Source organism: Microcaecilia unicolor, chromosome 1 (assembly GCF_901765095.1).
Source record: "Microcaecilia unicolor chromosome 1, aMicUni1.1, whole genome shotgun sequence".
In the NCBI taxonomy this organism is placed as follows: Eukaryota; Metazoa; Chordata; class Amphibia; order Gymnophiona; family Siphonopidae; genus Microcaecilia; species Microcaecilia unicolor.
In genome coordinates this window covers 603,417,642-603,430,857 of record NC_044031.1, presented here as the reverse complement: position 1 = coordinate 603,430,857, position 13,216 = coordinate 603,417,642, and the positions used below count along the sequence as shown (strand labels likewise).

Below are 13,216 nucleotides of genomic sequence, written 5' to 3'. Positions count from 1 at the left end.
ATAGTGTAGTGCCTCGGGCCGATTCTGTTTTAATATATTTGTGTGAGAAATTTCTGAAGGTTTAGAAGGAAAAGATTACCTCTTTGCAGATGACACAAATTCAGCCAATAGAGTGGATACGCCAGAGGGAGTAGAAACCATGAGAAGAGATCTCCAAAAATTAGAAGAATAGTCAAATGTCTGGCAGTTAAAATTTAATGGGAAGAAGTGCAAAGTGATGCACTTTGGGTGCAGAAATCAAAGGAGATGTTTGAGATAGGAGGAGAGAGATTGATAAGCACAGCTCAGGAGAGAAACCTTGGGGTTATGGTGTCTGAGGATTTCAAGGTGATGAAATAATACAACAAAGCAATGGCCACGGCCAGAAGGATGTTGGACAACATAGAAGAATATTACCAGCAGAAGAAAGGAGGTGTTGATGCCCCTGTACAAGACGTTAGTGAGGCTCCACTCGGAGTACTGTGTTCAGTTTTGGAGGCCGTAGTTTTCTAAGGATGTAAAAAGATTTGAAGCAGTTCAGAGAAAAGCGAAGAAAATGGTATGGGGTGAGAGGAAGTGACCTCAGCTTCCTGAATGGGTGCCTGATTTTGGGCTTCAACTATCCGCCTTGATTTAAAATCCAACATCAGGGATTTTACAGTGCAACCTTCTTCTAGTTTGAATGTACCTTGCCTTGAGCTGCTACAGAAAAAGTGTGAGCTAAGTCTAAAAAATAAATCTAAATGAGAATTGTTCCATCCTCTTTGTCATTTTGGCCTCCCGTTTCTGTACCTTTTCCATTATATATTTTTTTGAAATGTTGTGATCAGAATTGCACACAGTACTCAAGGTGCAGTCTCACCAGGGAGTGATACAGAGGCTAGGGGACAGTGGAGGGGAGGTGTCCACACTGACTGCTGGGGGACCATTTTGAATGTAGTGCTTGCCATGTGAGGAGATGAAAAGAGTTCCCCTGATGCAGCTATTGCAAAACAGAGGCCTCTGTTGGGATTTCTGAAGGTTCCAACAGGCATGGATTGAATGTATACTTCATATGCAAAGTACTGTTTGATGGATTTTTTATTTTTATTTTTTGCTTGAGTGGAGAATTTGATGTTTCTCCTACTGTGCTGGAAAGTTTTTAATATTTGGGATTGTTTATAAAATTTTCATGTTAATAGTTGAATTGTTTTCTAACCAGCAATTGAGAGTAAGCTCTGACCGGATGATTAGTTGTGAGCATGTTTCACTGAGGGTTTTTTTTTCACCACTTTTTTGTAATTTTTGATTTATTAAGTGATATATCTGAGATACTAACCTTTATGCACATATTTAGGGCTTTGTTTTGTGTGCTTTGCATGGTAATTGAAATGACCCATTGTTATAGTGTTGCCAAATTTGCTAACTTCCCTAATTTCTGTTAACATTTCATCATCTGTTTGTTCTGGCATGGCAGATGGTAGCAAAGTCCTACAAGTATTCTCTTCCCCTTCACACATTGACTTTCTATCCATAAGGATTCCACATTGCTGAATATTTATTCTGTTAGACTCAATTTCTTCTCTAACACATAGCACCAACCCCCCCCCCCCCCCCCCCCCCCCTCTAATCTGATTCACCCTATCATTTTGGGATATAATTTATACCTTGGAATCAGAGGTAGGCTGCTTGGTCTTCTGCTTCTTTATCTTTCTTGCTTATATACTGTGATTTTTTTTTATGGTCCCCAACGAAAAAAAAATACTGGTTTTGTGGGGGACTAGACCACAGTTAATGAAATCTAATGATAGAGATTATCATGTAAGTTGTTTATGTTTGTCCAATTACTTTAGATTTGTCAACTCTTCAAGAATGTTTAAAGGCAGTGGTGAACTGTTGGAAGATCATCATTTGGTTTTAAATGTGAAGAAAACAGATACATGTTGGTTTACAGGGCATGATGGTTGTCTTAAAGTTACCCCAGTTTTGTTGGTCGTGCCTATGAAAGTAGCTGACAGCTTTAGGTATTTAGGGATAATAATAAATTCAAAATTAACTTTTGATGAGCAAGCATCTAATATTATAACAGGATGTTTTTCCGTCTTGTGCCAATTGCCCTAAATTTCTTCTTAAGAAATTGCAGACAATACAAAATATTGCTGCTAATTAATATTTTCAGTATACATTAATGAGCGTGTCTCTCCTTTACTAATAAATCTATATTGGTTACCAGTGGAGGCCCATATTGAATTTAAATTCTGTGACTATCTATAATATTTTATACAGTAACGCTCTATCCTATATGTAGCAATTAATGGGTTTTCCAATAACTGGTAGATCTAGAGTATCCAGAAATCCTCTAATGATACAATATCCAAGTCCGAAAAATGTTTGCTTAAAGTAGATATTTTCTGCTTCTTTTTCATTCTAAGCTGCTCAGACCTGGAATGCTTTGCCAGTTCAATTAAGAATTCTAACTTATTATGGTCAGTTTAGAAAGTTCCTAAAAACATTTCTCTTTAGGAAATTTTTACTATGTTAACTTGATGTATGGTATTGTAAGTCTCTATTTCTCCATGAATTGTCTGGATATCTTGATATTGTAATCCGCATAGAACTTGGTGATTATCATGGACTATAAGAGTAAACTGTAACTGTAAACTGTACTTATTTACTGAATCAGCGCTGTATATATTATTCTCCGAGGACAAGCAGGCTGCTTGTTCTCACGACTGGGGTGACGTCCGCGGCAGCCCCCTCCAACCGGAAAAGGCTTCGCGGGACGGTCGGCACGCAGGGCACGCCCACCGCGCATGCGCGGCCGTCTTCCCGCCCGTGCGCGACCGCTCCCGCCAGTTCCTTTTTTTCCGCGTCTGGAGAGAGTCGTGCTTTGCCGCTCTCTCTGTTTCAGCCGCCGGAAAGTCGATCGCGTTTACGCGGATCGTTGCTTTTTTATTTAGTTTTTTGTTACCGCCCGGTTTCTTTTTTCAAAAAAAAAAAAAAACCTGAGCGTGTGGAGCACGCGCTCCCTTTTTCCCTCGTTTCCAGCGGGGACGCCGCGTTGCGGCCTAGTGGCCGCACGATCGTTGTCTTTTTTCGAGGTGTGATTTCCGCCACCATTGACGACTTTGACTTCGCCGACGCGATTTTTCCGTCGATGTCCTCGAAGGTCCCGAGTGGATTTAAAAAGTGTGGTCGCTGCGGCCGGCCGATCTCGCAGACCGACACCCACGCTTGGTGCCTCCAGTGCCTCGGGCCGGAGCACAATATCAAGTCGTGTTCCCTGTGTCTCGGTCTCCGGAAACGGACTCAGGTTGCGAGGCAAGTTCTGCGGGACCGTCTTTTTGGAACTTGCGCCGGCCCCTCGACGTCGACCTCGACGGCATCGGTATCGACGCCCGGTCCTTCGGTACCGGTATCGATGCCCGAGACATCGGCACCGATGGCATCGACCCCAGGAGAACAGGTCCCGTCGGCCCGCCGGCGAGGGTAGAGGTGAGCGGCCGCGTGGGCAGTCGGCCCCGGTCACTCCCTCAGCCCGTGGTCCACGGGACCGAACCCTGTCTGACCCGGCTCCTCGAGACCGAGGGGGATCGTCCTCCTCCTTCTCCATACCTCCCGGCGCCGGTGACGCGCATCGAAAGAAGAACAAGAAGCGTCGTCACCGGTCGCCCTCGGTGCATCCGGACATCGGAGAGGAGGCGACGCCGAAGCGTCATCGTCGTGAGGAGAGGTCCCCGTCGGTTGTGGAGGTACCGACGCGTCAGGGTTCCGGCACCTCGGTGCCGTCTCCTGGCCCCCATCAGCTTCTGGCACCGACACCCCTACCGGCCCCACCGCCTTTCCCGGCAGCGGGCCTGGACGAGTGCCTCAGAGCCATCCTTCCGGGGATCCTGGAAGGGCTGATGCGCCAGGCTGTGCCGGCGCCGGGGGTGCTTGCGCCCTCGGCGCCGATGTCTGTGGCGCTGGCGAGCTCTAGCCCGGCGCCGGGGCCGTCGACACCGCCGCCGCTTGCGGCGCCGGTCTCGACCGCCACGCAGGTGGAGTCCCCGTCGACGTCGATGGAGGGAGCTCCGTCCCCGCCGGCGCGGGAGTCCACCGCTCGACGACACCGAGACCTCGGTGCCTCGACGTCGAGCCGGGCCCGGTTCAGGACTCAGCTACATGAGCTTATGTCCGATACCGAGGATGAGGCCTCGTGGGGGGAAGAGGAAGACCCTAGATATTTCTCCTCAGAGGAGTCTACGGGCCTTCCCTCGGACCCCACGCCTTCACCGGAGAGGAAGCTCTCACCTCCTGAGAGTCTCTCCTTTGCCTCCTTTGTGCGGGATATGTCTATTAGCATTCCCTTTCCCGTGGTCTCTGTGGAAGAGCCGAGGGCCGAGATGCTCGAGGTCCTCGACTATCCATCACCACCTAGAGAGTCCTCCACGGTACCGTTGCACAATGTCCTCAAGGAGACACTGCTTCGGAACTGGGTGCGACCGTTAACTAACCCCACCATTCCCAAGAAAGCAGAGTCCCAGTACAGGATCCACTCTGACCCAGAGTTAATGCGGCCCCAACTGCCCCATGACTCGGCGGTCGTGGATTCTGCTCTCAAGAGGGCACGGAGTTCGAGGGATACCGCCTCGGCGCCCCCGGGGCGGGAGTCTCGCACTCTGGACTCGTTTGGGAGGAAGGCCTACCAATCCTCCATGCTCGTGACCCGCATCCAGTCATACCTGCTCTATATGAGCATCCACATGCGGACTAATGTGCAACAACTGGCGGACCTGGTCGATAAGCTCCCGCCGGAGCAGTCCAGGCCTTATCAGGAGGTGGTCAGGCAGCTGAAGGCGTGCAGAAAGTTCCTGTCCAGGGGTATCTATGACACCTGCGACGTGGCATCTCGTGCTGCGGCCCAAGGTATAGTGATGCGCAGGCTCTCATGGCTGCGTGCCTCTGACCTGGACAACCGCACCCAGCAGAGACTGGCCGACGTCCCTTGCCGGGGGGATAATATTTTTGGTGAGAAGGTCGAGCAGCTGGTGGACCAACTGCATCAGCGGGAAACCGCTCTCGACAAGCTCTCCCACCGGGCGCCTTCAGCATCCACCTCAGCAGGTGGACGTTTTTCCCGGGCCCGGCAGGCTGCACCCTATTCTTTTGCAAAGCGTAGGTACAACCAGCCGGCCCGAAGGCCTCGTCAGGCACAGGGACAGCCCCAGCGCGCTCGTTCCCGTCAACAGCGTGCGCCTAAGCAGCCCCCTGCGCCTCCACAGCAAAAGCCGGGGACGGGCTTTTGACTGGATCCATGGGAACATAGCCGCCCTCAAAGTGTCCGTACCGGACGATCTGCCGGTCGGGGGGAGGTTAAGTTTTTTTCACCAAAGGTGGCCTCTCATAACCTCCGACCAGTGGGTTCTCCAAATAGTGCGGTGCGGATACGCCCTGAATTTGGCCTCCCTGCCACCAAATTGTCCTCCGGGAGCTCAATCCTTCAGCTCCCACCACAAGCAGGTACTTGCAGAGGAACTCTCCGCCCTTCTCAGCGCCAATGCGGTCGAGCCCGAACCACCCGGGCAGGAAGGGCAGGGATTCTATTCCAGGTACTTCCTTGTGGAAAAGAAAACAGGGGGGATGCGTCCCATCCTAGACCTGAGAGGCCTGAACAAATTCCTGGTCAAAGAAAAGTTCAGGATGCTTTCCTTGGGCACCCTTCTGCCAATGATTCAGAAAAACGATTGGCTATGTTCCCTGGATTTAAAGGACGCATATACTCACATACCGATACTGCCAGCTCACAGACAGTATCTCAGATTCCGCCTGGGCGCACGGCACTTTCAGTATTGTGTGCTGCCCTTTGGGCTCGCCTCTGCCCCACGAGTGTTTACCAAGTGCCTCGTGGTGGTGGCGGCCTACCTACGCAAGCTGGGAGTGCACGTGTTCCCATATCTCGACGATTGGCTGGTCAAGAACACCTCGGAGGCGGGAGCCCTCCGGTCTATGCAGTGCACTACTCGACTTCTGGAGCTGCTGGGGTTTGTGATAAATTACCCAAAGTCCCATCTCCAGCCAACGCAGTCTCTGGAATTCATAGGAGCTCTGCTGAATACCCAGACGGCTCAGGCCTACCTTCCCGGAGCGAGGGCCACCAATCTCTTGGCCCTGGCCTCGCAGACCAGAGCGTCTCAGCAGGTCACAGCTCGGCAGATGTTGAGACTTCTGGGTCATATGGCCTCCACAGTTCATGTGACTCCCATGGCTCGTCTTCACATGAGATCTGCTCAGTGGACCCTAGCTTCCCAGTGGTTCCAAGCCACCGGGAATCTAGAAGATGTCATCCGCCTCTCCACCAGTTGCCGCACTTCACTGCTCTGGTGGACCATCCGGACCAATTTGACCCTGGGACGTCCATTCCAAATTCCACAGCCCTCGAAAGTGCTGACGACGGATGCATCTCGCCTGGGGTGGGGAGCTCATGTCGATGGGCTTCACACCCAGGGTCTGTGGTCCCTCCAGGAAAAGGATCTGCAGATCAACCTCCTGGAGCTCCGAGCGATCTGGAACGCACTGAAGGCTTTCAGAGATCGGCTGTCCTGCCAAATTATCCAAATTCGGACAGACAATCAGGTTGCAATGTATTACGTCAACAAGCAGGGGGGCACCGGATCTCGCCCCCTGTGTCAGGAAGCCGTCGGGATGTGGCGTTGGGCGTGCCGGTTCGGCATGCTCCTCCAGGCCACGTACCTGGCAGGCGTAAACAACAGTCTGGCCGACAGACTGAGCAGAGTCATGCAACCGCACGAGTGGTCGCTCCATGCCAGAGTGGTACGCAAGATCTTCCGAGAGTGGGGCACCCCCTCGGTGGACCTTTTCGCCTCTCAGACCAACCACAAGCTGCCTCTGTTCTGTTCCAGACTTCAGGCACACGGCAGGCTAGCGTCGGATGCCTTTCTCCTCCATTGGGGGACCGGCCTCCTGTATGCTTATCCTCCCATACCTTTGGTGGGGAAGACCTTACTGAAGCTCAAGCAAGACCGCGGCACCATGATTCTGGTAGCGCCCTTTTGGCCCCGTCACATCTGGTTCCCTCTTCTTCTGGAGTTGTCCTCCGAAGAACCGTGGAGATTGGAGTGTTTTCCGACTCTCATCTCGCAGAACGACGGAGCGTTGCTGCACCCCAACCTTCAATCCCTGGCTCTCACGGCCTGGATGTTGAGGGCGTAGACTTCGCTGCGTTGGGTCTGTCTGAGGGTGTCTCCCGGGTCTTGCTTGCCTCTAGGAAGGATTCCACTAAAAAGAGTTACTTTTTCAAGTGGAGGAGGTTTGTCGTGTGGTGTGAGAGCAAGGCCCTAGAACCTCGTTCTTGCCCTGCACAGAACCTGCTTGAATACCTTCTGCACTTATCAGAGTCTGGCCTCAAGACCAACTCAGTAAGGAATCACCTTAGTGCGATTAGTGCTTACCATTATCGTGTGGAAGGTAAAGCCATCTCTGGAGAGCCTTTAGTCGTTCGATTCATGAGAGGCTTGCTTTTGTCAAAGCCCCCTATCAAGCCTCCTACAGTGTCATGGGATCTCAACGTCATCCTCACCCAGCTGATGAGACCTCCTTTTGAGCCACTGAATACCTGCCATCTGAAGTACTTGACCTGGAAGGTCATTTTCTTGGTGGCAGTTACTTCAGCTCGTAGGGTCAGTGAGCTTCAGGCCCTGGTAGCTCACGCTCCATATACCAAATTTCATCACAACAGAGTAGTGCTCCGCACCTACCCAAAGTTCCTGCCGAAGGTGGTGTCGGAGTTCCATCTTAACCAGTCAATTGTCTTGCCAACATTCTTTCCCAGGCCGCATACCCGCCCTGCTGAACGTCAGTTGCACACATTGGACTGCAAGAGAGCATTGGCCTTCTACTTGGAGCGGACACAGCCCAACAGACAGTCCGCCCAATTGTTTATTTCTTTCGACCCTAACAGGCTAGGGGTCGCTGTCGGGAAACGCACCATCTCCAATTGGCTAGCAGATTGCATTTCCTTCACTTATGCCCAGGCTGGGCTGGCTCTTGAGGGTCATGTCACGGCTCATAGTGTCAGAGCCATGGCAGCGTCGGTGGCCCACTTGAAGTCAGCCACTATTGAAGAGATCTGCAAGGCTGCGACGTGGTCATCTGTCCACACATTCACATCACATTACTGCCTCCAGCAGGATACCCGACGCGACAGTCGGTTCGGGCAGTCGGTGCTGCAGAATCTGTTTGGGGTGTAAATCCAACTCCACCCTCCAGGACCCGAATTTATTCTGGTCAGGCTGCACTCTCAGTTAGTTGTTCTTCGTAGGTCAATTTTCTGTTGTACCCTCGCCGTTGCAAGGTTCAATTGACCTGGGTTCTTGTTTTGAGTGAGCCTGAGAGCTAGGGATACCCCAGTCGTGAGAACAAGCAGCCTGCTTGTCCTCGGGGGAAAGTGAATGATACATACCTATAGCAGGTGTTCTCCGAGGACAGCAGGCTGATTGTTCTCACCTACCCTCCCTCCTCCCCTTTGGAGTTGTGTTTCATATTTTATTGCTTGTCATTCAACTGGCGGGAGCGGTCGCGCACGGGCGGGAAGACGGCCGCGCATGCGCGGTGGGCGTGCCCTGCGTGCCGACCGTCCCGCGAAGCCTTTTCCGGTTGGTGGGGGCTGCCGCGGACGTCACCCCAGTCGTGAGAACAATCAGCCTGCTGTCCTCGGAGAACACCTGCTACAGGTATGTATCATTCACTTTACATGCCTTATTGATTTCACGGATTGATTAAAGTAACGTTATGTATGCAGTCCTCTCAAATAATAATATTCAGAGACTTCAAACACTTCAAAATGCTGCCGTGAGAATACTGGGTAATATTTGTAAATTCGACCATGTTATTCATGTTATCTATGAACCATATTATCATTGGTTGTCTATCCGCTACAGAGGCCAATTTAAGATCCTTACAATAACACATAAAGCTTTTTTTGAGCAGCAGCCCCCTTATTTGAGCACTTTAGTGGGGCTTTATATATTGAATAGAACATTTAGGTAATTTCAAGATTTTAGGATGGTGCTACCAGTGGGAGACAACATGAGAAAAGGCATTCTTTTATACACCACCAAAATTATGGAATGGGCTCCCAAAATACTTACATGCAGAAGCAAACCTAATAAAATTTTAAATGTTGCTTAAAAGTTTTTTTTCTTTTTTTTTTTTTGTCAGTTTTTTTATGTTTATGGGTCTGCGGTGTTGAAGGAGGTGGGGAGGGAATTGGTTAGTATTTGTAAACCTCTGTGATCTGATGAAGTCAAGCAATATATAAAAGTTTAATAAACATAAATATTGGTTATCCTCTTTCCTCCAGGTCTCTGAGATGCCTATTATATCTACCTCTTCATTTAGTGCTATGTACTCTAACTCTCCTATTTTTTAAGCTTCTAGCATTTGTATACAGACATTTCAAAGTGTGTTTTTTGTTGGTCTACAAACTTCTTAACAGTTGACAGGGATAATTTTGCAGTCCGTATGTACTGTGCTTTCCTCTTAAAGATTCCTGACTTACTCTTGCCATCTTTGCAACCCTCTCCCATTAATATTGCCTTGACTTTGGGGTTACCCTGTAGGTTGAGAAGTAGTGGCTTCCATGTCAAGAGGAATAAAAAAAGGTATAGTAGGCAGCCCTTATATGAACCATGCTGCAGTTCAAACCTTTTAGATGCAGTTCTGTAAAATATTTTAATGCATTCTAAGAAATTATTCTTGACAAGCCCACCTGATCTGAAGAAATAAGGTCAGAGATGACCTCATGTAGTCCAGCCACACACATTCTACTTTATAATTTTATGGCAATGTCTAATAGAGAGGACAATAGGAGGCAGGGTCAGCTGGATATTTGCCTGGTTTGGCTCTGATTGTGTGACTGTTGCTGCCGTGGAAGTAGCCAAGAACTATCTCACTCTGTCACTAGGTTCATTTTTCCCTTAAGGGGGAGAAAAGAACTCTGAGAGAATGGTTTGAAGCTCCTGAGATCAATGTGAGGTACCTCCTTATGCTACAGACTATTGTAGAATTATTGGAAGACTTAGATACCTTTATTATTATTATGGTGACAGGAGTCATGTTCTGTCCCACGTCTTAGTAACAAGTCTCGCCCCCTTCCCATTTAAAGTAATATAATTGGTATCTTCCCTGATTTGTTACCATAACAGAAGAACCTGTGCTTATAGAACAACACAGACAATTTAGTTCTTTCTAGTAGTGTATTTAATGTAGTTGTGGTGGCCAAATACATAAAGGGCAATTCTGTAACTGGGCAAGTTAATGCAGTTTACATGGCACACTTAGGTCCAGATTTTAGTCATAGTTGCCAAGGCTTATAGTAGTGAAGAACAAGCTTGGTTTAGTTTCCTGACTTCATCTGTTGATTTCTTTCAGGTATGCAACATAGTTGCGGGACAAAGATGCATAAAAAAGCTAACTGACAATCAAACCTCCACTATGATCCGAGCAACAGCCAGGTCAGCCCCTGACCGTCAAGAAGAGATTAGTAAATTGGTGAGTATATTGTATGTAATATAAAAAAAAAACCTTCTCACCTGTTGAGTAACATAGCAAGCAGTAGCAGATTAATTAAAATAAGAAACAATATGGCCCATTTAGATTACTGAACAATGGTTTACTTTGGGTAGATACATGTCCAAATTCCCATATGGAGCCCAGTACTTATGTTCATTTTCTCCATGTCCTTCACCCAACCTTTCAAAGTTGTACCAGTGCCACAACACAGTCATATCTCTGCTGTTTTGGGATGTATCTGCTATGGCTTAATGTGAAATTTAGAAAAAAAGGTCTATATTAATGCTAACTCTCAAGATATATACATTACCTTTCAAAGTCTTTACATCTTGTTCCTTTTTCATATTCTGAGGTCTAAATACAATTCAGAATACATTAAAAATGAATTTGCTTCACTAATCTACATAGCATATTCTACACTTCCAATATGAAAGAATAATTATAGAAATATTGAAAAAGTAATTACGAATACAAAACCAAAAAGATTGCGTATGTTTTCTCACCCTTTGTCACAGCAATCCCAAAATAGCTTAGTTTCTATAGATTGCCTTAACAAGGCCTATAATAAGCTAAATGATGTCCACCTGTGTTCAGTCATAGTAACTTAGCTGGTTCTGTTGTATGACGTGAATCTGAGGCAAAGCTCTAAAGTTGCCAAACAAGGAGTTGCCGAAAGAACTCTGGGATAAAGTTATTCAAAGATAGATTGGTGGTAGAAAATGTAAATGTTTCAGTATCCCTTAAATCACTCACTATCAGGTTCCATCACTGTAAAGTTGAAATGGTGTGGCACCACAAAGCCACTGCTTCAATTAGACTGTCCATCCAAATTCAGTAGCTGTGGGTTAAGAAAACTGCTGAGGAGGGTCACTATGGGCCCTTTTACTAAGCTGCATATGCGTGTCCTAGGTGCATCAGTTTTGAACTACCGCCTGGCTACCACATGGTGCAGGTGGTAATTTCATTTTTTACGCGCATCCACTAAGCATTCTGGAACTTTTCCGGCGCACAGCGCTAACCAGGTGGTAATCGGCATTGTACACACACAGACCATTACCGACCAGTTAATGTGCACTGAAAAATGTACCCGCCCGAGTCCAATATATACATCTACACCAGCACAGGTCACTTTTCAGTGCACCTTAGTAAAAGGACCTCTATGAGACCTGTTAGAGTACTACAGAGGTCACTCAGTGGGAAATGTTGACTGCTCAACAATTTCAAGATTTCACAAATGACCTGTATGGGAAGAAGACAAGTAAGAAGCCACTGCCAAGAAAAAGCAACATGATGTGCCAACCAGCATTTGTAAAAGCGATACTGCATGTAGGGGTAAAAGATTTTGTGCTCTCGAGACCAAAGGGGATCCTACTACTACTACTTAACTTTTCTAGAGCGCTACTAGAGTTACGCAGCGCTGTACAATTTAACATGGAAGGACAGTCCCTGCTCGAAGAGCTTACAGTCTAAAAGACAAATGTACAGTTAATCTGAAAGGTCAGACAGATTGGGGCAACCTATATGTTCGAAAGGTTAGGTTCCGAATGCAGCATTGAAGAGGTGAGCTTTAAGCAAGGATTTGAAGATGGGTAGGGAGGAGGCTTGGCGTAGGGATTCAGGAAGATTGTTCCAGGCATAGGGTGAGGCAAGGCAAAATGAGCGGAGCCTGGAGTTGGCAATGGTGGAGAAGGGTACTGAGAGGAGGGATTTGTCGTGTGAGCGGAGGTTGTGGGCAGGAACGTAGGGGGAGATGAGAGTAGAGAGGTATTGAGGAGCAGCAGACCAGGTGCACTTGTAAGTAAGGAGGAGAAGCTTGAATTGGATGCGGTATCTGATTGGAAGCCAGTGAAGTGACTTGAGGAGAGGGGTGATATGAGTATATCGGTTCTGGCGGAATATAAGACGTGCGGCAGAGTTCTGAATGGATTGAAGGGGGGATAGATGGATGAGTGGGAGGCCAGTGAGGAGCAAGTTGCAGTAGTCGAGGCGAGAGGTAATGAGAGCGTGGACGAGAGTTCGGGTGGTGTGCTCAGTGAGGAAAGGGCGAATTTTGTTGATGTTGAAAAGGAAGAAGCGACAGGTTTTGGCAGTCTGCTGGATATGTGCAGAGAAGGAGAGGGAGGAGTCTAAGATGACCCCGAGGTTGTGGGCAGATGAGACGGGGAGGATGAGGGTGCCATCAACTGAGATAGAGAGTGGGGGAAGAGGAGAAGTGGGCTTAGGTGGAAAGACGAGGAGCTCGGTCTTGGACATGTTCAGCTTCAGATGGCGGTTGGACATCCAGGTAGCAATGTCGGATAGGCAGGCCAATACCTTGGCTTGCGTCTCTGAGGTGATGTCTGATGTGGAGAGATAGAGCTGGGTGTCATCAGCGTAGAGATGATACTGGAAGCCATGAGATGAGATCAGTGAGCCTAGGGAAGAGGTGTAGATAGAGAAGAGAAGGGGTCTGAGGACAGATCCCTGGGGAACACCAACAGATAGCGGGATGGGAGTGGAGGAAGATCCATGAGAGTGCACCCTGAATGTGCGGTGGGAGAGATAGGAGGAGAACCAGGAGAAGACAGAGCCCTGGAACCCAAATGAGGCCAGGGTGGCGAGAAGTAGATTGTGATTGACAGTGTCAAAAGCGGCAGAGAGATCGAGGAGGATGAGGATGGAGTAGTGGCCTCTAGATTTGGCCAGG

At 48.4% G+C, this 13,216-nt stretch overlaps 1 protein-coding gene across 1 annotated transcript in view; it reads left to right on the top strand.

The window, feature by feature from the left end:
- Nucleotides 1-13,216, top strand: part of AGO2 (argonaute RISC catalytic component 2) — a 350,472-nt gene that overhangs the window by 207,847 nt on the left and 129,409 nt on the right. The window contains exon 9 of the mRNA XM_030219580.1: nucleotides 10,390-10,509. Coding sequence (XP_030075440.1) covers nucleotides 10,390-10,509 — 120 coding nt within the window. The remainder of the gene's footprint in view (nucleotides 1-10,389; nucleotides 10,510-13,216) is intronic.